The sequence below is a fragment of the Myotis lucifugus genome, unplaced genomic scaffold, assembly GCF_000147115.1.
Source record: "Myotis lucifugus unplaced genomic scaffold, Myoluc2.0 scaffold_346, whole genome shotgun sequence".
Taxonomy (NCBI): domain Eukaryota; kingdom Metazoa; phylum Chordata; class Mammalia; order Chiroptera; family Vespertilionidae; genus Myotis; species Myotis lucifugus.
In genome coordinates, this window is record NW_005871394.1 from 515,284 (window position 1) to 539,638 (window position 24,355).

At 38.3% G+C, this 24,355-nt stretch overlaps 1 protein-coding gene across 5 annotated transcripts; it reads right to left on the reverse strand.

Moving 5' to 3' along the window:
- Nucleotides 1-627: 627 nt before the first annotated feature.
- Nucleotides 628-22,017, reverse strand: CUNH9orf72 (chromosome unknown C9orf72 homolog). Of its 5 annotated transcripts, XM_023764741.1 has the most exons (12): nucleotides 21,956-22,017; nucleotides 16,514-17,001; nucleotides 14,931-14,990; nucleotides 11,561-11,656; nucleotides 10,889-10,953; nucleotides 9,380-9,452; nucleotides 8,797-8,913; nucleotides 8,644-8,698; nucleotides 6,825-7,060; nucleotides 3,881-3,938; nucleotides 2,514-2,623; nucleotides 2,285-2,412 (listed from the first exon to the last, which is right to left on the reverse strand). In XM_023764741.1, the coding sequence occupies exons 2-11, from the start codon at nucleotides 16,955-16,957 to the stop codon at nucleotides 2,517-2,519; spliced, it is 1,311 nt and encodes a 436-aa protein (XP_023620509.1). In that variant the 5' UTR covers nucleotides 16,958-17,001; nucleotides 21,956-22,017; the 3' UTR covers nucleotides 2,285-2,412; nucleotides 2,514-2,516. The 5 variants fall into 5 exon arrangements, with proteins under 5 accessions (XP_006101295.1, XP_023620507.1, XP_023620508.1 ...); XM_006101233.3 differs by lacking the exon at nucleotides 8,644-8,698 and having other exon boundaries at nucleotides 628-2,412; XM_023764739.1 differs by lacking the exon at nucleotides 8,644-8,698 and having other exon boundaries at nucleotides 628-2,412; nucleotides 3,881-3,995.
- Between the last annotated feature and the right edge of the window lie 2,338 nt (nucleotides 22,018-24,355).

Genomic DNA, 24,355 nt, shown 5'->3' on the forward strand with positions numbered 1-24,355 from the left:
AATACCCAAATTAACATGAGACAGATTAACAGGAGAAAGTTACCAAATTTATTATGTATGTACATATGGGCATCCCATAAGAATATGAGATCCCAAGACTTATCAGGCAGTTAAGGCTTACAAGTCAATTTGAACTAAGGAGAGAGGAGGTGGGGTGTGGCTTGGACTTCAGAGGGCAGGAAAGCAATTTACCAAAATAGGGAAAAGCAAATGCTTGGTAAATAACTGTTTGCTGGGCCATCTTTAACTGTGCGGCACAGACTTGAATCCAAAGGGCCTTGCTCGGTTCGTCCTGGCTTATCGGACTTAGTTCATATTAAACCACAGTTAATTGTGATGGTATCTCCCTTCCTGGTGCAGGTCGTCCAGCTAATGTTTTTAGGCAGTTGGGAGAAAGTCAAGGGTTCTTTTGAGTCCTTTATTTCTTAAACATAACCAGATTAAAATAACCAATATCCCAAAAGGCCTATTTTAGGATGGCAAACACTGCTCCCCTTCACCAGCATCAATAAAACTTTCAAAATAAAAATAAAAGAAAGAAGTTTAGATTCAATATGACTGTCAGCTGAACAGGAAAGCAGTCTTTCAGTATCATAGCATTGCTTTTCTAAACAAACAACTGTAAGAGACAAAATGTCAAAGATATTTTATTCAAAATTCTCCTTCTAGGAGAAAATATATGTAGCAATGTTTACACATGCCTTAATAACTTATTTCACTGTACAACTTGCATTCTAAATAACAATACAATAAACCAGCAAAAAAACAGAAAACCAGTCAGCACTTCAATAATTTATCATGTAAAAAACAGTGAGTACAGGGTACAACAAGGTGGTATGTGTACATTTTTTCATGATAGCATCAGTCATCTAGTTCTGTGTATATAAAATGTTTCTTATGAGTGATGTGAGAGACCATTAGGACTTTTCAAAACAGAACATGCTTTTGGTTAAATTTGGGCAAGGGCAGAGGGGCTCTATCACTCTTATCCCTTTCTTATAAATATTTTTCCCTTTTGTGTTACTTCCACAGCTTTAAATAATTTTTTATGCTTGCATATTCTACTACGTCAACATTGTCCTAGCACAGAATTACGTTAATCAGTTATTTTGTAGCCAGCAAAATGGTCCAAACACATTAAGAAAACAAAAGAAATAGACCACTCAGTTCTGCCAAAGTAGCACCTAGTTAATAGCATGTCAGTGAAGTGTCTCCTGCTACTCCTCAGACGATGCGGGCAAAGACACACGGCAACAACTTAAAAAATATGTGCAGAAATATAAGAAGACAAGGTACTAACCTCTATTCCTGAAAAAAGTTATTAGTATATTCTCTATTGCATTTCATAGTCTCGGAATTACAATGATTGCCATCAGGGTGAGACTATACGAGAAGAAAACAAGATGACAATGACTGACCAGTGAAATCCAAACTTCTTCCAAGTAATTATAGTCTCCGAGGAAAAAAAGGGCACAGAAGTACACATTTCCACTTGGCTCAAAAATAATGAACATTCATTTAAAAAGTTGGCAACGACTACTAAAACATAAAATCCAATTTCCTATATTTTCTTTGACAGAGCTTAGCAACAAAACAAAACCACCCTGATTGTGTTCATTTCTACACACACTGACTCTGAATGACTATATCTACAAAGTAGGATCTAATAATTAACTTTAGTTAAACATCTGCTTGAACAATATTTTCTTTCTCAAGCTTACCCTAGCTTCAAGTTAACTTCCTGTCTATGGAACTGAAATGATTCAGAAGCTCCAGTTTTCAGCTGACTGCAACAATATTAGTAATCCCATGTACCGAGAAACACCAAAAAGTGCAAAGTCAACTAGTACTTTATCTCTGGAAGCTAACTCAGATTTCACTTTGATACATGTAAACCATGAATCCTAAGTTTCAAAAAACAGTAGTTGTGGTCAAGTTTATATTCTATTATTATATCTTTTTTAAAGATAGCAATAATATTTATAATTGTAAACATAAGTCTGTATCCCAAGAGAGCACAACTAGAAAAAGATCCAGCCACTGCTAACGATGCACCTGACATCCCTTCGCAGACTTCTTGTGACAACTGTAGTGTAACTAAGTTTGACTGCCATTGCCAAGTAGGACTTTGAAGTATGACCCCAGGGACTGATGTGTCCCATACCAAGTGAGCTACTTTAGCAGCAATTATGATTGTGATGAAATATATTTAGTAAGTTACACATTTAAAAAGTCATTAGAACGTCTCGTTCTTGTACACTAGTATAGAAAGATCTTCCAAAGATAAAGGAGTGCAGGCCTGGTTTAATTTTCTCAGCTAGAGCCATTATTATGTTAAGATCGCCCTCTGCTGTTAAATCAAGGTCTATCTTCAGGTTCCGAAGAGATTTAAAGGGCTTTTTCCCCTTCTGCCTACAAATAATAAAAAACAAATACATGTAATATAGAAAATGTTAAAAAGGAACAAATTTTAAAAATGCACAAAGGTTTTTCTTCCATATAGTTTTACTTACGTATCATCTTCTATATATTTTATTAGCGTCAAAGCTTTTCTGTGAAGGACGAGCAGAAACTGTGCAAGGAAAGTACTCCTGAGAGATAAACCAGGCTTCAAATGAAAGACCTACAGGAAAATGAATGCTTTAATAAATATTTTGCTCTCGTTCTACTTACACAGCATGTTCCTATCGCAGTGTTAACAGAGCCTGGCAGATAATGTACATTAGAGCAGTTCCCGCAATCATTTCCATAGATGTCTCCTATCAGGCAGGAGTATGACAGAAATACTGAGTCTGGAAGCAGTCTGACAGTTCTATTTCATATTTAAGAGTTAGTATTTTTTATTCTACCTCAGAGTACATTCATATTTATTTTTATTATTAAAAGTAATAATTGGCCCTGGCCATTGTGGGTCAGTTGGTTGGAGCATCATCCTGTGCACCAAAAGGTGGCAGGTTTTATTCCCAGTCAGGGTGCATGCTAGAGGCAACCAATCAATATTTCTCTCTCACACTGATATTTCTCTATCTCTCTCACTTTTCTCTCTAAAATCATAAAAAAATCATACTTATAAGTTACTTTCAATTATGTTACTTGACTTTTTCTGCCCACATCTTCAAATAAAATTGTAGCTCCCAGAAGTTGAGCCCCACTTAAATTATGATTTTAAGATATTCATATCCTAGGACTCTTGCTGGGGGGAGGGAAGGGACATGGGGAGGGTACAGCTATAACAATAGAAGGATCTCATTTCAGCTTGAGAAATATGGAATCACATGACTACATATTATCTTTGAACTTTGGAATATATCAGACTACAGACTTGATCAAAAATTTCTACTAAACCTAATAAGGACCTCATTATTTCAAAGCTGCATTTATGACAAAGTTTTCTGACCTGATCCTCAGAATGATACTATGACAAAGTTCTAGTATATTAAGAAATAAGTTCCATATAATTATAATTTTCTTCAAATGTATAATTAAGCAGATTTTTTTTTCAAAAGAAGGAGACAATAAAAATGCGGGTTTAAAGACATTTTTGACGCAATTAAGGTAAATAAAAAACATTAAGCACCCTCTCCCTTCACCCCCACAAAAGAAAATACTTTGAGTTATAGGTTAGTGCTCAGAATGAAAACATTTATTATTTGAATGGGGGGATGATGCATCTTTAATTGTTAATATTCAGACTACTACTCATTAACAACTCAAAAGAAAAACCATGTAGACACTTTCAAAAAGACCAGAGACACTACAAAAAGATAATGACTCAATTCTAAGATGTTACATACAAAGTACAGGCATTGTAGAATGCATGAAATAAAAAACAAAAACATGTCATATCATTCACTCCAACGACCTCAGGTTTAACATTTACCTGATCCAGGAAGGCTTTTACTAGCGTATCTCTGTGTAGGACATCTTGAAAAATATTCCTGTGAAGAAAATAGTCCAAATGTTGAAATGGCTGCACAATGCTACTTTCCATAATTCTACACCAGCCAATAAATTAAATTCTTAGAAATAGGATATTACATATAAACATTTTTTAAATAAAAATTAGACATATATATTTTAAAATATATACTATGTATTTATTTTAGCTCAAGGAGACATTTGTATCTTACTGGAGTTTGTCAGGCCACTATATAATTATTTTTCTTTTAAAGATAAGCAATCCCAAGAATGATATGTAATATCTATCAACCTATTTTAATACACTCACCATTTAAAAAATGTTGAGAGCCTTAGGCAATTAGTAAATACAGTTACCAATTCTTGCCATCTCAAAAATAAAACAGCAATAAAAGTAGACACACAACACTACCAAAACAAAATAGAAGGATAATGTTATGTACTAATAGCTTCTAGTATACATTTTAGGATGAAGAAAGGCAAAAGGATGGATGCTAACAATCATTGGAGTGGGATTAAGAGACACAGCTAGATGACTATCGGCAACATCACAACCACTGGGTTTGCATCATGAGCCCATCATCTGGCAAGTAACATGAACCAGCTAATGTTCTAGGAAAGCACCATCTGCCTTGTCAACAATGATCAGACAAGAAGTTAAAATGTAACACCACCTGAGAGAGTGTGCATCTCACACACCACCCAGGACAGAGCAGGTGCTTAAAAAAGACTGCTCTCTTCCCAGGTCTGAACCCCTTCAATCTTTTCTCTTCTTCCTTCCCTCTCCTTGCCTTCTACTTCCCGAGAGAGTTTACTGAGATGTTAGGTTATACTCAAATCAAAAGGGTAATGTAACATTTAATAAGGTAAGCAATTTGAACTGAAAATAGTAATGATCATCATATAATGAGAGGAGTGGCAGGAAAGAGGTGAGTGTGCAGAAATAAATAGGAAAGTACCTAAAATTTCCTAGTTTTAAGAGAAGAGTATACCAAACAACAGAAGAAAACCCAAAAGGGGGGAGGGGGGAGAAGCAGCATAATTACAAGGTATCCAATTAGTGGCCAATGTGGACCCTGACAGCACTCCTTCTCTGGCTTTGGAGAGAGAATAAGGCTATTTAAAGTCCGCTGTTCTTAATATGCCTGTTTCACTGAATGAGTATCTTGTTCATAATGAATTAGATAAAGCAAAGTGTTAAAAAGTATCCCTAGCTGGTTTTGCTCAGTGGATAGAGCGTCAGCCCGTGGACTGAAAGGTCCTGGGTTCGATTCCAGTCAAGGGCACATGCAGATTGTGGCCTTGATCCCCAGTAGGATTGAGGCAGTGACTGAAATTATATCTAAACATTAAAATTAAAAAATATCTTAAAAATTGGTGATATTGTTTTAAATAAATTAAAAGTAAAATATGTCTAATGGAAAATTTAACAATTCACAATCTAGTGGCTGAAAATATATTTAGACAGTTTTATGTTTAGAAAATTTACATAGAACTGGGAAAAAAATTTTAAATTTATAACATTATTTTGTTATGTCAGCAAAACAATAGCTGGCTGATCATAGTTTGTCAAATTTGTGAAGCAAGCATAACTGACTAAAAGGAATAAGAAATGTTAAATTATACACATATCCTCTCTAAAAAAATATTAGATGGTTGTAAACCGATTCTAAAGTTCACCAAATTCCCCAAAAGAGCTATGAAGCAACCAAGCAAAAAAAGAAAAAAAAAAAACTAAATACTTTAGGAAAGAGGAAAATGCTTGAAGGAACAAATGAATTCTGAGAACTTTACATGTGTACCAAAATTACCAATAGTGTATGTGAAAGCTTAGTGCCTGGAATTCCAATTTTGAACAATTCATGTTCTAACCAATTTCCCTAAAGCTTTCTAAGGAACCAACAGGAACACTGGAGAGCTGGGAAAGACGGGTCCTAATGAAGTCATCTCTCTGCACCTGGTATACACAAGGCTGAGATCCCGTGTTCCTCTTCTGGTGGACATGGTGTTCCTCTTCTAGTGAACATGGTGTTCCTTTTCTGTTTTTGGTCAGCACATTCTGTGTGACTACTGGTGCTCCACATGTCTATTGCCTCAGCTCAAATTTTTTCTTAGAAAAACAGGACAGGCTGATCACTCCAATTTTACTGCTCCCCTATATACTCAAACCTGTATGATTCTAGTCAACAATTGTTGAGTACATTCTATGTGCCAGGCACTTTAATTAAAGAGAATCATAATGTATCCCAGTATGCTACAAATCTTTTCCTGATTTCAGAAGTAAATAGGAAAGTACCTAAAATTTCAGTGTTTTCTTAGGGTTTTATAATTCAGATTTATCATCACCATTTTTTCCTAATTGGGTTAACACTGAATATTTTATTATCATTACTTTTTATCTTTTAAAAATACTAATCAGACTTTATGGTAAGGAACAAATACCACAATATAAAATTCAAAGTAAAAGAATGCTCTGTTAATATTTTTGACAGTTTTGTTGTATTTTATATTCATACATCAAGAAAGAAAAGACTTAGAATTACTTCTTTGGTTTAGTTAATAAGCTTTTTAGTGACTCCTATACATCAGACTATAAGCAATGTTAGAGTGGGGCTGTTTGGCCACTATTAACCTTAGTATCTAGTACTGTGCCTAGGGCTCAATAGATATTTGTTAAATATTTAAATATTTATTTTTAAAAATTAATCTATCTTATGAGAAACACGATTATAGTAAGAAAAATAGACATTTAAGAAAAATGCTTGATTAACCAAGTATTTCTTCAAGCATAACTCATAGTAACCATTCTTTCCTTTTAAACACAAACTCATCTGTTTTGCTCTTACTCACAAAAGACAATTTCATAATATTGCTTAACGACAATATCAAAGGACAGCATGACTTACAAATCGGGAGTGAAGCTTTCGTCGGTGTAGATGACCGTATCCTGAGCCATGTCCTCCTCTGAAGTGGCTCTCCAGAATGCCGTCAGCTCTGACCGCATGTACCTGCGCTGATTGTAGATGTGCTCGTGACAGGGCGGCATCTGCTTGACGGTGTTGACATCCACGTCTATGTGAGTGCTGGGGTAGGGAGCATACATGACTTGCCGGAAAGGTAGCACAAAGCTTCCAGTGGAATCCTGTCACAATGAAAGGAAAAGTCACTGTCTTATTTGCCAAATGATATATAAGATTTATTTTTTTAAATTAAAAAAACACACCCTGGTTTCGATTTAGCAAGTCCATCTCTAGAAATTTAGACTCATATATTACTCATGATTGTGTACAAAGTTTTAGTGATAGAAACAACCTAAGAATCCAAAAAGAGAAGTGATTAAATTAAGCTGCAGAAGTTTATGTGTTGATATTGAAAGATGTTCACAATGTATTGTGAACCAGGTTAGAATATGCAAAGTATAATCCAATTTTTTGGGGGGTGAGGGGAGATGTGAAAAAAATACACACAGAAGAAAACAAGACCAGAAGATACATGTCAAATCTTAACAATGGTTATTTTCCGGATTGTGAGGTTACAAGTAACCATTTCTTCTTCTTGACTATTCACATGCTCTTGTAATTTCTAATAATATATGTATTTTTATAATAAGTAAAGAATGCACTTCTTTCTAGGTATAGTTGGTTGGGCTGCCATGGAATAAGGACATTCTGTGTATAAGGCACCGTGCTATGTACTTGAAGAGAACAGAAGATAAAGGCTGTTTCCATTTTTTTTTACTCCTATTATGCTGTGATAATCATCTTTATATGTAAATCTTCTGCACATATAATTGTTTCTTTAGGAAGAATTTCCAGAGGTAGAAACAATAGGTTAAGTCTTTAAACGTTTGTAAGGCTCTTGATATATAATGTCGAACCATTTTCTAAAAGATTACACAATTTATAATTGCATGTAAAATTCTTAACAAATATGTTTTCATTATGTTATAGTTTGAAGCTTTCCTATACAGATCTAATATAAAACCCTTTTAGGGATAAAATTATATAATTAAATGAGAGGTTGCTGAGGAAAAAAAGTACTAAATACCTTATGTCTTTGATAGAGAAGAAGTTCTAATTTTCAGATTTGTACAATTCAAATCAGAAATGTTTCCCTTAAATAGTTTCTGTATTTAAGTACTATTATTTTGAGCTCATAGCATGCACATTATTGAAAATGCAAAAGCTGAATATAATTTTTATTTGTAACAATTTTTTACTATTTTTTGTTCATTTTGTTATATCTACACCTTCAAGAAAGCATCCACTATGAGAGAATCACATAAGCTTTAGGAATCTATATCTTCATGTGTTTGATTATGATAAAAACATCAACAATAGATTTGATAAAGTGAATAACTGTCCTCCCTGTAATTACTCAAAATAATGGCTAATTAATATTTATGTCTTTTCCCTTCAGAAGCAGATTTAAACAAAAGAAAAATGAAAGTAATATTGTTTAATACATACACAGGAATTGATAAAACCTTATATACTTTTTCAAGTTAGAAGGAAGCTTTAAATTTTTTGTCAATAAATGAATATGGTACATAAACAAAATGGTAACACAAAAATTAAAATTTGTTCAGTAAAAAAAAAATAAATGTTCCCATTTCAGATAACCTGATTTAAGCACATATTAAAAAAAAATTTAAAGTCAAACAGGCAGCTACAGGAAACCAGAGAGAAATACAAAGATGTTCTGTGATGTTTCACTGCTACGAACCATAAATCAGTAAGACATAGATTCCATGCTCAGTCTGTGTAAAGGAAGTCAGCCCCTTGGCAGAAAAACGAGATACATTAAATACTAATGTTCAAAAGACACTTATGATGAGTCTCAAAAAATGGTTTCACTTGTGACCAGTGTAGATTCTACCTTTAGCAGGCCTTGGACAAAGAGTCCTGATTCATATTTAAATGATGATTCTGCTTCACATAATCTGGAGCATTTTCTCTCTGCTGGAGTCAGAAAAAGGCATAATGTTTTTACTATCTGTAAAAGAAAAGAATTTAGCATTAAAATATAATGTAAAATAACAGCATTGGTTTGCTTATGAAAGAAATTAGAATTGAAATTTCAATTGTTTTTGCCAATAAAATATAACCTGAGAAATAAATATTCCTTAGTCACACAGAATAGTCCATGGATGATAACAATTATTGCTAAAAATAGGGATTCTGTGGTCAAATAAGTTTGGGAAATGCTGGTAAATTTACAATATACCTCAAAGCCTGTACCATTTGAATTCGTATTATGACTCTCCAGGTGGCTGATATAATACGCAGACTTTCTCCATGGAACCCTCCTTTTTGCTTAGGGTGTCACAGTTATTTGGTCAGGTTATATTGCCTTATACTATTAGATCATTTTGTCTGTAACCTAACCTTTAAATTACAATCTATGATGTGTTAGCAGTATTAAGAAGTGAGATTATTTGCTGGATTATAAAATAAATTACCTTATTTACTTTCTCTGCACTGCTACCTACTACAACAGAACAGCCACAGGTTTGCAGGTGTGAGCTAATGGCACTGTAAATCGAAGAAAAGAGATTTTAAAAAATTGGCTGTAAAACAATTCCACAAAGTAAAAGAAAAGAAGGAAAGCTATTCAAATCATTTAGAATAGCTTTCCATGCGAAGCACCAAAGCTATAAATATAATGCATCTTCATTTCTACATGCCTTTCACAGAGATTCTCTCATTTGAACCTTAAAACAACCCATTTAGTAAAATATTACCATTTTATAGTGGAAGGAACTGAGGTACAGAGAGAGGTTAAGTGACTTAAAGTCAAAGGAGATTAAAATTAATGCTATGAATGGCTAACACTGAACAGAATCAGGACTAAGGCCTCTAGGTTAGACTCACCCTCGCCTCTACTATTCCATCATAAATCTAAAGGAAAAGACTGTTGGGCATAAAAGCACTCCTCATTTTTCATTCCTCATTTTTCAAAATAAAATTTCATGCCCTGGCCAATGTGGCCCAGGCGGTTGAGCGTGGTCCTGTGCACCATGAGGTCACTGGTTCCATTCCTGGACAGGAAACATGCCCAGGTTGCAGGCTCATGCAAGAGGCAGCCGACTGATGTTTCTCTCCCTCTCCCTTCCTTTCTCTATGTCTCAAATCAATAAAAACATATTTAAAAAAAATAAAACTTCATGATAAACTGCAATTGTAAAGAAACACTAAAGCAGAAGATGAGACTATATATGAAGAGAAAGCACTTAGATTAGGGAATAACATGTAGGCACTCAATAAATACTGGCTATTATTATTATCATTTTCCTTAGAAGAAACATAAATAGCAAATATTAGCTATTAGCTATTACTACATGCCACGCACTATTTTAAATGCTTAATGTAATTGATCTCACTCAACACTTAGAACAATCCCATGAAGTATTATTATTATTATTATTATTATTATTATTATTCCCATTTTGCAGATGAGGGCATGGAGGCACACAGAGTTCAGGTAGCTTGCCCAGGGTTATTCAGCAGTAACTTGGAAAATCTGATTTTAGAGCCCACACTTTTAAGTACTAAAATCCATTGTAAGATGGAAAGGATGAATACAAATATAAATAATTTTCTTTTCTAGGCCCAAATAACTCAAGTACATCCACAATGCAATTTATATTGAAAAAGTTATTAGTTTCAGCTTTAATGAGAAGTAAAACAAGAAACCAGAACCAAAGAAGGGACTAAGATTTCTTGTCTGGGCATTATCGAAACTCAGCTCCTTTAGATATTAAAAAAAGAGTAACATCAAATACATCACAGATATGTAATAAATGAAAAGATAACACAAAGCTAAGTAATAGTTCACATATGCAATGTTATCCCTAGAATAACATGGGGTAGTCATTCTGTTGTTTACTTTCCTCAATATCCTGTCATAGGTAAGCATAAGGTCTGTATCTGCTTCATCCAGTTTTTATGGAAATAAACAAAAGTCTTACTTGAGAAGAAAGCCTTCATGACAACTATCACCGATGTCATCGTCATTGAGAACTGTTTCAGCAATCTAAAAGTCACACAAAAAATCTGGTATAATAATGTTGAAAACCACTTTTAATATACAAGTTTTCTGAAGTCTAGGTTCAATATAACATATTGCCCTCATTTCTAAACATCAAGAATCCCCATAAAACAATCTCTGTGCACTACCATAAACTTTCATAAGAACAAATGTGAAGGCTGGTCAGGCAGGTTAAGCAACAATTGTTACAAGAACAACCCCCTCTTCTGAGCTGTCAGGATCAGGAGACAAATCCTAATGACAAAAATGTCAGAAAGCTACAAAAATTGTTTCCTAAAAATTCTCTATAGCTGCACAGATGTGACTCTAAATGTCCTCAACAAATGATTAAGGAAACTACATTGGTGAATATGGGTAAACTTCCATTTACACACTGTTGTGTTACCAAAAGTACTGCATTATATTGATTGCTTCTATAAGGTCTGAAATTCTCCCACTTCTAGGAAATACACAAGAGGACAAATAAATAAATTTAATGTTATCATAATTATAATAACAAAATGAGAATACTACTAATATACTTAACAGTAATGTAACTGAAAAAAATGGATAAAAGATATCATTGTTTCTATTTAATAAAATAAGAACTTACATCTATTTCTTCAGGAACGCTGTGTGATTTCATAGATGAAAGCAGTTCCATTACAGGAATTACTTCTCCAGTAAGCATTGGAATAATACTCTGACCCTGCACAAAAAAGTAAATGAGGTGAAGAAAAATCACACAATATAAGATAAGCTGGACAATAAAAAATTAAACACTGAAAGCAAAGATAGAAATACTTGCTAACTTGTTCAAACACAGCTCCAAACAAGTCTACAACTCCAAAACATTTCTAAAGGACTTACATGCTATTTAAAACTCATTTCCATTATACCGGAAATAATTTTCTTACAATAGAATCATTGGTTTATCATTTACTGTTAAATGCAATAATTAAATCATCATCCAAATTCAGAAAGGATCTCCTTTTGAAATGTGAGATGTATCTTGTTAATTAAATGTTATCAGTGTTTTATATTTTAAAATAAATAAAGCGAAGCATAAGACTTTAGAATCTTCAGCAATGAACTTGTAGTAAAGCCTGAACCTCTACGTTCATAATAAGCTTTAATCTACCTAAATGCAAATCAAAAACATCACATATATATTTTAATAATCAATAAAACACAAGTTTCCTTTAGAGTTTTTTTCAAGATAATACTTCTACTTCTTTTATATGTCAAAAATGTAATTTTGAAATCTGTAGTCTCTAGAGTGAAAATATAGAATACCACAAATGTAAAGCTTCTAAAAATCAAGTGATCCCTCATTTATGCACTATCACTACCACTCGCCCAAAATTTCTGACCATCCTCAATATATAAACTTTGAGACGTAGATTCCTCACATGCATCTTCAAATTAGAACCTGTCATACCTACACTCATTTTTTGAGTGACCTAATTCAGTGTTCAGAGCCCCCTGATCATGTAAGTTGCTTGAGAATTTAAATGTGATGGTTGCTAGACTTAGTGTGGTGATCACATAGTAAGGCATATGTCAACACTTAAAATAAAAAAGTTTTTTTAAATAACATTTAAAAAATTTAAAAAGCCACAAAAACAATTATATAAGTAAATGTAATGCTGTCTCTGGAAATTTTATCCTATGCCAGAAGCTCCCTTGCATCATAGAAGGTTTTATTATTAAAAAAAAAAATTCAAGCTGTAGTAACCTCTACAACATAACCACTCTGCTCTTTAAAGTAATTTGTAAATGTTTGTTTACAATTACAATCAATAACACTACAAATCAACAAGAATAATGACTGAAGGTGCTGTTACTTTTGTGTGCTTGTACAGTGATTTTATCAGAGGACAACCCTGAGCATCCAGAACTCGCACTGACTGAAGTTGTCTCACACTTACATGTCATCCCCAAATAGTCTTTACTGTTTAAAATAAAGTCATTGAAGGCACATTATGTGAGATTTGTAAAGCCTCAATTATCAGGCAACTCCTTTTCAGAAAGGATAATTGGAGGAAAATACCTTCCCTTAGGTTTGGGCATATATAGTAGTTCATACACAGTATCTGACATTCATCACCATAAGCAAATGAGTATCTGTATTGAAGCTTAACAAAAAAATCTTACTAGGCTGAACACAGAGAGGCTCTAGAAGAAAATCCCTCAGCTTCCTTTCCTTCTCCAACTTCTCTAACTTAAACTTCTGAGCAAGAGAATGTTTCCCCCTCTAAGAACCTTGTTTGTCCCAGTATACTTTCCTCATGACAACAGAAGGGGTAGGACTATGTCTTTAAGAGCCCTTAAAAGCGAGACAGCATTCATTAACAGTGGTAACTTTATAAGTACAGGCTTCTGGTTTGAAAAAGTTTCAGTAAAAGCAGAATGTTACTGGATCCTAAATTTCCTTATCTTGAGGTAATTCTAAATACTCCATAACTAGAAGTTTGCAAAAGTCACCCCTGCTTATTGATCAGCAAGCATAGGCCGGGGTTCTCTGGACAAAGAGAAACAATTTCTTGTAAGTCTCAAACCTTTCCCCAGAATAGTTATTCTGGTCTGGAAAGTTTTTTTACAAAAGTATTTCCTTACTTAATGCCCCTGCATTTTCGCAAATTTTTAGAAGTTTTTGTTTAGCCTGGCCAGTGTCGCTCAATGGTTGAGCATTGACCTATGAACCAGGAGGTCACTGTTCGATTCCCTGTCAGGGCACATACCTGAGATGTGGGCTCGATCCCCAGTAGGGGGCATGCAGGAGGCAGCCAATCAATGATCCTCTCTCATCATTGATGTTTCTCTCTCTCCCTCCCTCCCCCTTTCTCTCTGAAGTCAATAAAAATATATTAAAAAGAAAAAGAAAATTTTTGTTTAAAGTAGTATTCTATCTCGGGCATGCTGAAGAGAACCAGAGAAAAGAAAATCAGCCATGTTTGTACTGGAGTTTCAAAGAAACAAAGAGGGTGGTTGGGGCAACAGCAGTAAAAGCAAAGAACCCTTTCTCCACTGGAGAGTCCCCTTCAGAAGGACTGCTCGGCCCTATGCTGAAATCACTTGTACTTCATTTCCACAGGGAGCCCTATCTTTGCAATCATGCTTTCCAAACTCTGGTGCCTGCTCCCTAAGGGAATTCAAAGTCATGGGATAAACATTTACATTTTCCTGGAGACCTGGTATTATAAGAAGCCTGGTCGTATAAAGGTGAGGAATATCACCGGCAAATTATAACATTAAAACAGACAGACATTTCATAGAATAAAATGTAATGCATGAATTCTAACGATACCATTTCAAAGATATATTATGCTTAGAGCTGTGCCTACATCTACAGATACCTTATAGGAGAGTGATGGCGAACCTTTTGAGCTCAGCGTGTCAGCCTTTTGAAAAACCCTAACTTAACTCTGGTGCTGTGTCACATATAGAAATTTTTTGTTATTGGCAACCATAGTAAAACAAAGATTTATATTTTTGATATTTATTTTATATATTTAAATGCCATTTAACAAAGAAAAATCAACCAAAAAAATGAGTTCGCGTGTCACCTTGACACGCGTGTCATAGGTTCGCCATCACTGTTATAGGAGAACTCACTGTCCTCCTGTTACTACTTCTGCGGAAATGTCTGAGAAACATGACTTTAAAGAAAATCTCAAACATAATTTTTAATTTTGACTATAAGAAAGTTATTCAAAATTTATTCTGTGGATACGGAAAACAGGTAACAAAATATTACTCTGTAGATGTGACTACATTGGACTTTCATTTAATTATTCAGGTCTAAGGTATGCAAGTTTTTATCAGGTTTATTCCACACATCTCCATAAAGGGTCTGTTCACTTTCGGGCTCACTCTGTCAAATTAATAGGGCCTCAAGACCCTAACACAAGTAGCCTTCAGCCTTACACAGACACACCGTGTGCCTGGCAGTGTTTGACAGCGTGCAATCTCCACCTTACCTGATCTTCCATTCTCTCTGTGCCTTCTAGCACTATCTTCTGGACATTCTCTTGCCTTTCCTGAGCAAGGGGAAATTCATTAAGATAATTAAAAACAAAAACAAAAAAAACATGTGATGCTTATTTTTTACAATACAGTTAAGTAGCAGACATGTTCTTGTGTAATTTAGTTCATGGGAAAAATACTTTCACTTTAGGACAGAAAAAGGGGAGGGAGGAAATTAACCAAACATAAAACCACCCTTTTTTTTCAGTTAAAAACAGGTAATTTAACAGAAAACAGTCAATGTAACATCTGCATAGTTTCACAAAGATAATGATTTGCACTTTCAAATGAACTAAGATCAAGTTGAACCTGGAGAATATAGAGCTTCCTGATTTAAATGATTTTCATATACATGTTAAAAATAATGAGGCAAGCCTGCAAACATGGTAAGAAACTATTTCTTTAAAAGATACTATTTTTCCTTACTATCTAGTAAAAGCCTCATAAAATTAATAATTATTTAATGGATTTCCAAGTTAGTATCAAACTGCAAAGTAGAAAGGAGAAATAAATTTGTTCTTCAGATCTGCCAAAAGTACATGGAAATATAAGTATCACTATACGGTATATTAAACTATAGGATTTAGGAAATAACAATAATTTCCTCTAGCCCAATCTGCAAGAGGAATGAAATGAATAGGACTATCATTTATGTTATGAAAATGAAATGACAGGAATCTCCTAGAAACCATTTTGTCCAACCTCCTATTTTACAAATATAGAAACTTGGCAAAGAAGTTAAAGGGACCAAAGGCTTCATGGCCAACTGCTTATGAAACAATTGTTTTGAAATGCTTGCACCCACACACACTAAGTAGTAAGTAAAACACACAGGCATGTAATTCCAAAAAAAAAAAAAAATAGCTTTGAGGGTCAATGGATCTGAAACTTATGTTCTCTACTTTCTCTAAGCTTTAGCTTTTTATTTGTAACATGGAGCTATCATCTCCTACCTTCCCTGGTCATTATGAGTAGGACAGACATCAGACTAGATCTGTATCTAATACGGTAGCTGCAAATAATAGCTACTGTTTGAAGTTAACTGCATATAATTTCTAAAAATTAGATATAAATGTGTCAGAAGATTGTAGGGCGCGACTATAGGGTTAAGCCTCGGACTGATCTGTTGGCAAAGCCACAAACAAGTCCCAGCTTAGAGGGCACAGCCCTCTTAGCATAATTAGGCTTGACCTTATGATGCTCCCTAGATCCTTCCTAGGTAGCTAATGGGCTGTGGGAGGTGCAGCAAGTGCTGCCAAAACAAGTGAAACTCACAAGAACATTGTAACTATGGTGACCACTACCTTGTTTACCTCTGGCTATAAAATAAAGGCTCAGCTTGCCTCTGGATCTGTCTCTGTGGCCTCAGCCAGGCACAGAAAGATCCATAGACCCAGCTTATTCTCTTTGTCTGTCATTTCTTCATCCTTTCGCCGCCCACACTCAGGCTTTCAAACCCTTGGCTGAGCTGGCTCGGCACAGAAGATAAACTTTCAATGGTCAAGTTAACATGACTAATAAGCTCAGAACCACTCACCTTATGCATCCATATCCTTCCTTTCCGGATAATGTGTGTTAGTCTATCGACACACACTCTGTGAAGCGGGAGGTAGAAGCTAAGTTCTGTCTGTGGAAGTATAATTGATAGTCCGTATGTGCTCCTATCGCCATTCCAGTTTCCATCGAAGATTAATGAAACAATGATTACTCCCTTTTCAGACAAGACAAAAAACTTTACATCTATAGCCCCACTCTCTGCATTTCGAAGGATTTCTCCATTTAGGGTGTGGTTGGCAAGAAAAGTTATTTCTCCATCGCTGAGAAGTACCTGTTCTGTCTTTGGAGCCCAAATGTGTCTCACTCTAGGACCAAGAATATTGTCCCAGTAAGCAAAGGTAGCAGCTAATAAAGGTGATTCACCACTTAAAGCAATCTCTGTCTTGGCAACAGCTGGAGATGGTGGAGGACAGAGAGTCGACATCACTACATCCCAACTGTCACATTATCCAAGTGCTCCAAGGATATCTAAACAAGGGCACACAAAGCAATGATTAGGTTCAGCAATTTTAAAGTCATCTGTCAAAAATCCAAATAATTTCAGCATATGTGGTTTTCTCCCCTTCATTTAAAAAAGTTTTCAAAGCATGTCTCCAACCAGCATAGAGGCATTCAACTAGCATGGCAGGTGCACAGTGAATGTTTGCTGATGTAATTTTACGATGCATAGTAACTTGTCACTTATATTCAGAAATATGCTTAGAAATCCAAAGTGACAAGGAACTAAAAATGGCCTCTGAACATTCAGATGAAATATTATGAACCAAAGCTCATAGAATAGACCCTCCCTGTTCCCAAATATCCAGTCTATGTGCAATCCTATATAATACAAGGGTAATATGCAAATCGACCGAATGGCAGAATGACCAGTTGCTATGATGCACATTGACCACCAGGGGGCAAATGCTCAATGCAGGAGCTGCCCCCTGGTGGTCCGTGCGCTCCCACAGGGGGAGCACCGCTCAGCCAGAAGCCCTGAGCCCGGCTCACAGCTGGTGAGTGCAGTGGCAGTGCTAAAGGATGTCTGACTGATGGCTTAGGCCTGCTCCCTTAAGCCGTCAGTCGGAAATCCCCCGAGGGCTCCCAGACTGCGAGAGGCGCAGGCCAGGCTGAGGGACCTCACCGCCGCCCCCCCCCCCCCCCGTGCACGAATCTCGTGCACTGGGCTTCTAGTTCTAATATAATGGAGTATTTGGTTCCTAAACCATATCAACTAAAGAGGACTAAATGAGAAAGGGGAGAGAGTTCAGTTAGAAACACTAACACTTATTGTAGGCTGAACTGTCTCTCCCCCCAAAATCTGCTCAAGTCCTAACCCCCAGTATCTGCAAATGTCACCTTATTTGGAAATAGATGTAAGTAATCAAGTTAAAATGGTGTCATACTAGATTAGGGAGAGTCCTAATCCAGTGTCTGGGGTCATTAAAAGGAGAGAAAGATTTGGAGAAACAGGCATAGAAGGAAAAGGGCCTTGTAAAGATGGAGGCAGAAATTAGAGTGATGCAGCTACAAGCCAAGGGATGTCAGCAATTGCTGGTAGCCAGAGAAGCTAAGAGCAGGTAAGGAAGGATTCTGCCCTCCAGCCTTCCAAGGACCTTGTCCCCACTGACACCTTATTTTGGACTTTAGTTTCCAGAACTGTGAGAGAATAATTTTTTTGTTTTTGTTTTACATCACCTAGTTTGTGGTACTTTGTTATGGCAATTCTAGAAAACTAGTAAAACACCTGATAATAGAAATACCTTAAAAGCTGCTAAAAGGGCAAAGAAAAAAGAAAAAGACCAAAAAATTGCAAAAAATCAGCAGTGTGGACTGGTAACAGAAAGTAAGCAAATGGGTCCTGTTATTCTCAATGAACTCTTTGGGTATCAGGGTACTAAAGCCCATTAGGGGTTTTAAAATGAAGATAAAACATTTAATATGCTATTTAAGAAAGCAGTATAGCATTTTATCACTACAAAGAGAGTTCTATGAAAATTGCTGAATTAAAAAGCTTCAGTTATTTACAACATATAGATAACAACATGACTGGATGAGCCCTGTTCAATCCTTTCAACCTACTGAGAAAACAGAAAGAATGAAGTGACCAAGTTCACTGAGCCCCAGGCTAGAATCCAGGTCTCCTGTCTATCTCAACCTACTCAAATATATCACTCTGAGGGTGCACACTCTACATGATGTTAGTGTAAAAGGAATCATCTATCTATATGTATATAAAAGCCTAATATGCAAAGCGTCCCCTTGGGAGTTCAATTGACTGGGAGTTCGATCACTTGCTATGACATGCACTGACCACCTTGGGCAGTGCAGAACGATGGAAGGCCCTGGCCAGCAGCCGGCAGCCGCTAGGGACCCTACCCGTGCACGAATTTCATGCATTGGGCCTCTAGTTTTGCTTAATATTAAAATTTGATATTTGTATTCAAAGACAGAATATCTTAAAAATTACAATTTCATTTAAGCAAGTCTAAACTGTAGATTCCACTCATCAAAATTGTAAAGCACAGCAATTGTGAGCTGAAATGTGATATCCCTATCTTTGCCTATTTGATTGCTTTGGGAGAACACATTCGATCTATAACTAAATTCATGTCAAAGTAAACCATTTTACTTAAAGGATTTATCTATACCTTGTCAAGAGTTCAGAAACTGATGAAAAGCAGTGACTTCTATTTTTAGAGCACTAAATGTACACTTTTATCATGATGTCAAAAATAGGTACATACAGCATGGCAAACACTAAGTATGTGCAGATATGGTTTAACACGAAGACAGTTCTTATGTGTGCATCTTTTACTTCAGAAATTCATTTATGGAATGCTTACTTTTTAATGCGTTATATCACAATGTAAGTGGATCTAAGCTGTATAGCACGTTTAAAATAGTCACTGTTTTGGACACAACTTAAGCAGTCAGTTTACAATGACAGAATACAGCAATGTAATTTGAATTGAAACTGTAATGTTGCTATTGGCATCATTAACAACAGCCAACTGGAGGCCAAGGAAATGAATTAAGTAAACACACGGCCATTAAATAGTATTGTAATATATTTTTCTTTTACTCTTTTTTTTTCTGGATAAAAATGATGGATAATCATAAAGGCAAGATTGCAACTCAAGCATTTCATCATTACATTGAAAATAAAAGCATTTCCTAAAATGGAATTGAGCCCTAAGGCAAAATCTGGTTGGATTATGGCAAAACTTTTTAACTGACAGTGAAAATTAAACTATGATAGATCACTAATTACATTCAGTCTCACTGCTAGTATCATTAGAAAGGATATAAAGGACAAGGATCATATTTAGTTTTAAATCCTGCCAAAAGAAATAACTTCAGAAATGAAATGTCACAGAGAAGTCTAATTGAAAGCTGTAAAAATGATTTTACTAACACTTAGTCATCATTTTGGTGAGGAAAATCCATATATATAAATGTGGCCAAAAAAATACCGGTTCAAAACCAGTAGTCTTTTTTTTTTTTTTTAATCTACGAATCTATTTACATGTAGTGTTAGCTTCCAGAGGCTTATCAAACATTATTAAAGAGTCTTTTGAGGGAAGCCAGGATCCAAAATGGGCGGCCCTGTGGCTGGCCACTCCTGTAAACAGCAGGTTCAGGAGATGGACCTAATGTTTTCTGAAAATAACACATGCAGATTATATGAACTGTTGTTTGCTGACACTGTTAGCAGAGGGGTAGGTCCGAAGCTTCGCTTTTTCCTAAACCTTTACCAATTATCAGTCACCTCTTTCCTGACTGGTATTTAGAAAGGGGGGTGCTCCCCCGCAGCTGTCAATCCGAATTCAACCATCATTCGGACCCACGCTGCGTGCAGCCATGCTTTCTGCTTCTCTTCTCCCAGCCGGAGAGAAACAGGGTCCCAAGTCAGCCCAGCCTGCCTTCGGAATCAGAAGCCGCCAGACGGACTTGAACTTTACCGACAGCGAACTGCTTGTAACACCACACACTGCAACCCTTTCTAAATTTTCATTAGGCAAGACCCACAGAGATGATCAAGATATCACTATCAGACCATCTCGCACAGCTTCGCATTTCTCAGCTAATGGGCTAACCTACCCTCCGCTGGACTTTTTAAATGGAGCCCAAGGGCAGGCTTGAAAGACTGGGTAGTTTTTATAGGTTTTCTACCTCTTTCTCTGAAAGGAAAAGTTTAGACTGCTAAGGGAGCCAAATAAAGAGTTGCGTTTTTTTTTTGAATCAACTTTATACGGAAAAAAAAAATATTTAGCCCCTATGCAATTGTTTCTTGGAGCAGGTGAGTGCTAGCACACGGCACGGTCTGTAATGGGATCGATAGTTCTCATTTTTCATCATCAAAAGGCAAATCCAGCTCATGTCCTTTCCGAAAAGAGTGGCAGGGTTTGGCTGAGGTGCTGGCGACAGTACCTTCGTCACATACACCATCATATCATCATAGGTCAAGTATTCTGACTCCAGATTGTTAGTCGCCCATATGCTATATACTTGCTTCTGTAATGTTCCCATTATGTTAAGTTTTCCAAAGTCTGAGAAGGATCCCCTCTAGCAGTATGTCCCAGAGCTTTTGCACAAATTAAAAGTAACGCCAGAAGCAGTGTGTCCCCTTGCTTTGCATCACAGGTGAAGACTGGTAACACTTTTAATTGGAATCTATCCATGGGCCACAACCAGGCTGTTACTTTGCTATCGACTGACAAGGGCTGCTCTGAATCTCCTGGGCAAGTGCCTGGCCTCCCTCGGTGCCTCCGAGCACAGACGCCCGGAAGGGCTCGCGGGGCCCTCAGACTTGCAATCAGTGCGCTTCTTTCTGAAACTGATACCATCATCAAGTGATGCCCACGTCGCAATGCTTCCCTTATCGGCGCAACCGCGGACGGTGAGGCAAGCGGGTCACGGCCCACGGAACGGAGCGAAACGCAGCCTAGAGCTGCTGCCCAGGTGTTCGGGCCCGTGGACGCGCGGTGTGTCCACTCCGCCCTCCCGCCCTCCCACCCGCGTCGCCTCCTCGCTGCCCCCCAACCAGGTCCGGAGCAGCCGCGCCGCCCGCCCTCGGCCTTCCCCCGGCAAGGCCTCCCGGGCCCCAGGCTCTGGTCCGTGGAGCCCGCGAGGCAGCGGGTCCCACGGGTCTGACGCCGGGTCCCGAGGAGGAGCCGGCTCGGGGGCCGCGGGAGGGAAAGCGGCGGGGAGGCTCGATCCCCATCCCCTGCTCTCGGCGCCGCCGCTGCCGGGAAGCCCGGGGCCCGGATGCAGACAACTCCACTGGTCTCCGGGCAGGGAAACCCGACGCCCGGGTTAGGGCGCGGAAGAGAGGGGAAAAGAGAGGAAAGGCGAACCCGGGGGACAGCCCCCGCCTCCGCCCCGCGCGGTCCCGTCCCCCGACCCCAGACAGACGGCGTTCCGCGGGCTTCTCACTCACCCACTCGCCAACGCCTGCGCCTCCGCCACCGCGGCGGGCGCTGGGACCGCAACCGCAGCCCCCGCCCCGCCGCCCTGGCCACGCCCCTCCCGCCCTGGCCACGCCCCCGAGCCCGGCTTCGCTCCGCCCTGGCCCCGCCCCCTGAGCCCAGCCGCGCGCGCGGCTCTCCCAGAAGTCGCTGCGCTGCGTCCCGCCTTGAGTTCTTCTGGTTAAATTTGATCGAATCTTTCCTCGTTCACCCTCAGCAAATGCTGGGAAAGGGAGGGGAGGAGGGAGAGGGCGGGAAAAGCAAAACATACCCTTCTGAAACTCACACCTGCTCTCTGTAGGCCCCGCCCCCGACGGGAGGGCCGCGCAGCAGGGACACCTGACGCCCCAGGCGCCATCTTTAATTCGGGCGGACAAGTTTCCGAGTGAAGCGCCTCCCTGTCCTCGTGGGACACCGTAGGCTCCCTCGGGGCGCTTTCCCGGGCGGTGACGGGCGGTAACGAGGCCTGCGGACGGGGCGGAGCACTTGCTCGGCTGCGTAGCTGGTGGCGAGCTCTGCAGAAATGGGGCCTCAGGTGTCAGCCGGGGAAGCCCGCGGAGCTGGTGCTGTGAATTGGTGTGTGTGCTGGGCGGGGGTGGGCGCTCAACAGATATTTGATAAATGAATGTCTTTATTTTTAACCCTGTGACACAATAAGTACTGTAATTTCACCCCGAGTCCACTTCCAGCGGTTCTCAACCTGTGGGTCGCGACCCCTTTGGCGGTCGAACGACCCTTTCACAGGGGTCACCTAAGACCGTCCTGCATATCAGATATTTACATGACGATTCATAACAGTAGCAACATTACAGTTATGAAGTAGCAACGAAAATAATTTTATGGTTGGGTCACAACATGAGGAACTGTAGTTAAAGGGCCAGAAGGTTGAGAACCACTGACTTAGGTCATTTCCTTTTCCCACAAGACGTAGTCACCACAGTCTTGTCTGCTTTACATGTAAACGTTTTCTCAAGCGTGCTTTTCACACCTTTAAAAGTCATTGTTACTAGTTGCACAAAGTGAGTTCTTTTTAAACCTTTGAAAGTGCGCTTTACCATTCATTCTGTTTGATGTGTTGCAATATTTTTTTAAGCCTCGAGTGAAATCAGCCTTTGGTCTGCAACTGCGTTTGCAGGTTATTCTCCGCAGATGAGTGGCACATCACAGTTTTCATCTTTAAAAATCACTCAGCACATCCTGATCATTCACTGAGGAATAAAAATACAAACGACTCCTCAAACCTAGAAACACATGCCTTCCCCACTGCCCGATGCTTATAACACCAAGTAGCTGCCACTTAGCTGGTTCCCACTGTATTCGGTGCTGTGCTCCTCAGTCCACACGAAGAATTATGCCTAATCCTCCGGGCATATCTCGGATAGAGCGTCATTCCTGATTCACAGAGGGCAGAACTGGGGTTCAGAGAGATCAAATGACTTTCCCAAAGCCACCGAGCTGGCTGGTTCGGGCCGGTTTTGTGCAATTCCACGGAGTCCTGCCCACACCTGCTGGACCTGAGTTGATGACGGCTTCCTCAGGTGGACCTAGGGGGGCTATGCTGACACCCCACTTCAGAATAAGGTCGGGGCTCCGATCAAGTCCCAGCCGACTTCAGAGGGAAGAATAGTTTTTTCTATTTCACAGTTTTGCCTAAAGGCAAAACAATTTCCTTGCGTCTTCCACAGGTTTCTGGTTTTGTGCACTATCAACCCAGAACAACTATGCTTCCTAAGAGAGAAATGACCAAACACCACGGCCTAAGTTTTCTGCATGACCATGAGAAATAAGATATAATGCTGGAAGCTAATTCTAGCAGGGCATAATTAAATGCAAGAAGTCTTCAAAAGGTTGATGGGCTTCTATATTCAGCATATTTTTGCCTGCTGGAATAGCTGAAAGCATTTCCCCAAACCTAAAGATTTGCATATTTTATTGCCTGCTGCCTGACAGCCAAGGGCAGTTCCCCCAACATGACAGTGCCTACTGTATACCAAACCTTACCTTTGATATGTATATCTGCTTTGCTTTAGGCCAATTTGTGTTAATAAAAAGCTAGGGGTCAGAGATTCAGAGAACTTGGTTACTGAAGCTAGGTGTCCTCTGGCTCCCCAAAATGCCTTCCAAATTTATATTTCATGTCTGGTCTCTTTATTAATTTACTCTCAGCCCTTCTCCAGATTCTTGAACCCTTCTAGATGCTGAGAAACACCCCGGCAATATATAAAGAAAGTGGCTTTGTATGCCTAACGCTTTGTAGCCAATGAATGTGAATATTTCCACCACATCTAAATGAACAAGTATTTAGGTATTGCATAGCAGTACCTTGTATGTCTTTCAATGGACTGGATCAAAAAAATCATGAGGGGCCCTAA

Excerpts from the sequence above, each read along its gene's own strand:
- CUNH9orf72 (XM_023764739.1), bottom strand. The coding sequence starts at position 16,957 with ATGTCGACTCTCTGTCCTCCACCATCTCCAGCTGTTGCCAAGACAGAG. Across the intron at positions 10,954-11,560 it reads GCGTTCCTGAAGAAATAGAT|ATTGCTGAAACAGTTCTCAA; the intron begins GTAAGTTCTTAT and ends TGTGACTTTTAG. Across the intron at positions 8,914-9,379 it reads GTGCAGAGAAAGTAAATAAG|ATAGTAAAAACATTATGCCT; the intron begins GTAATTTATTTT and ends TTTCTTTTACAG.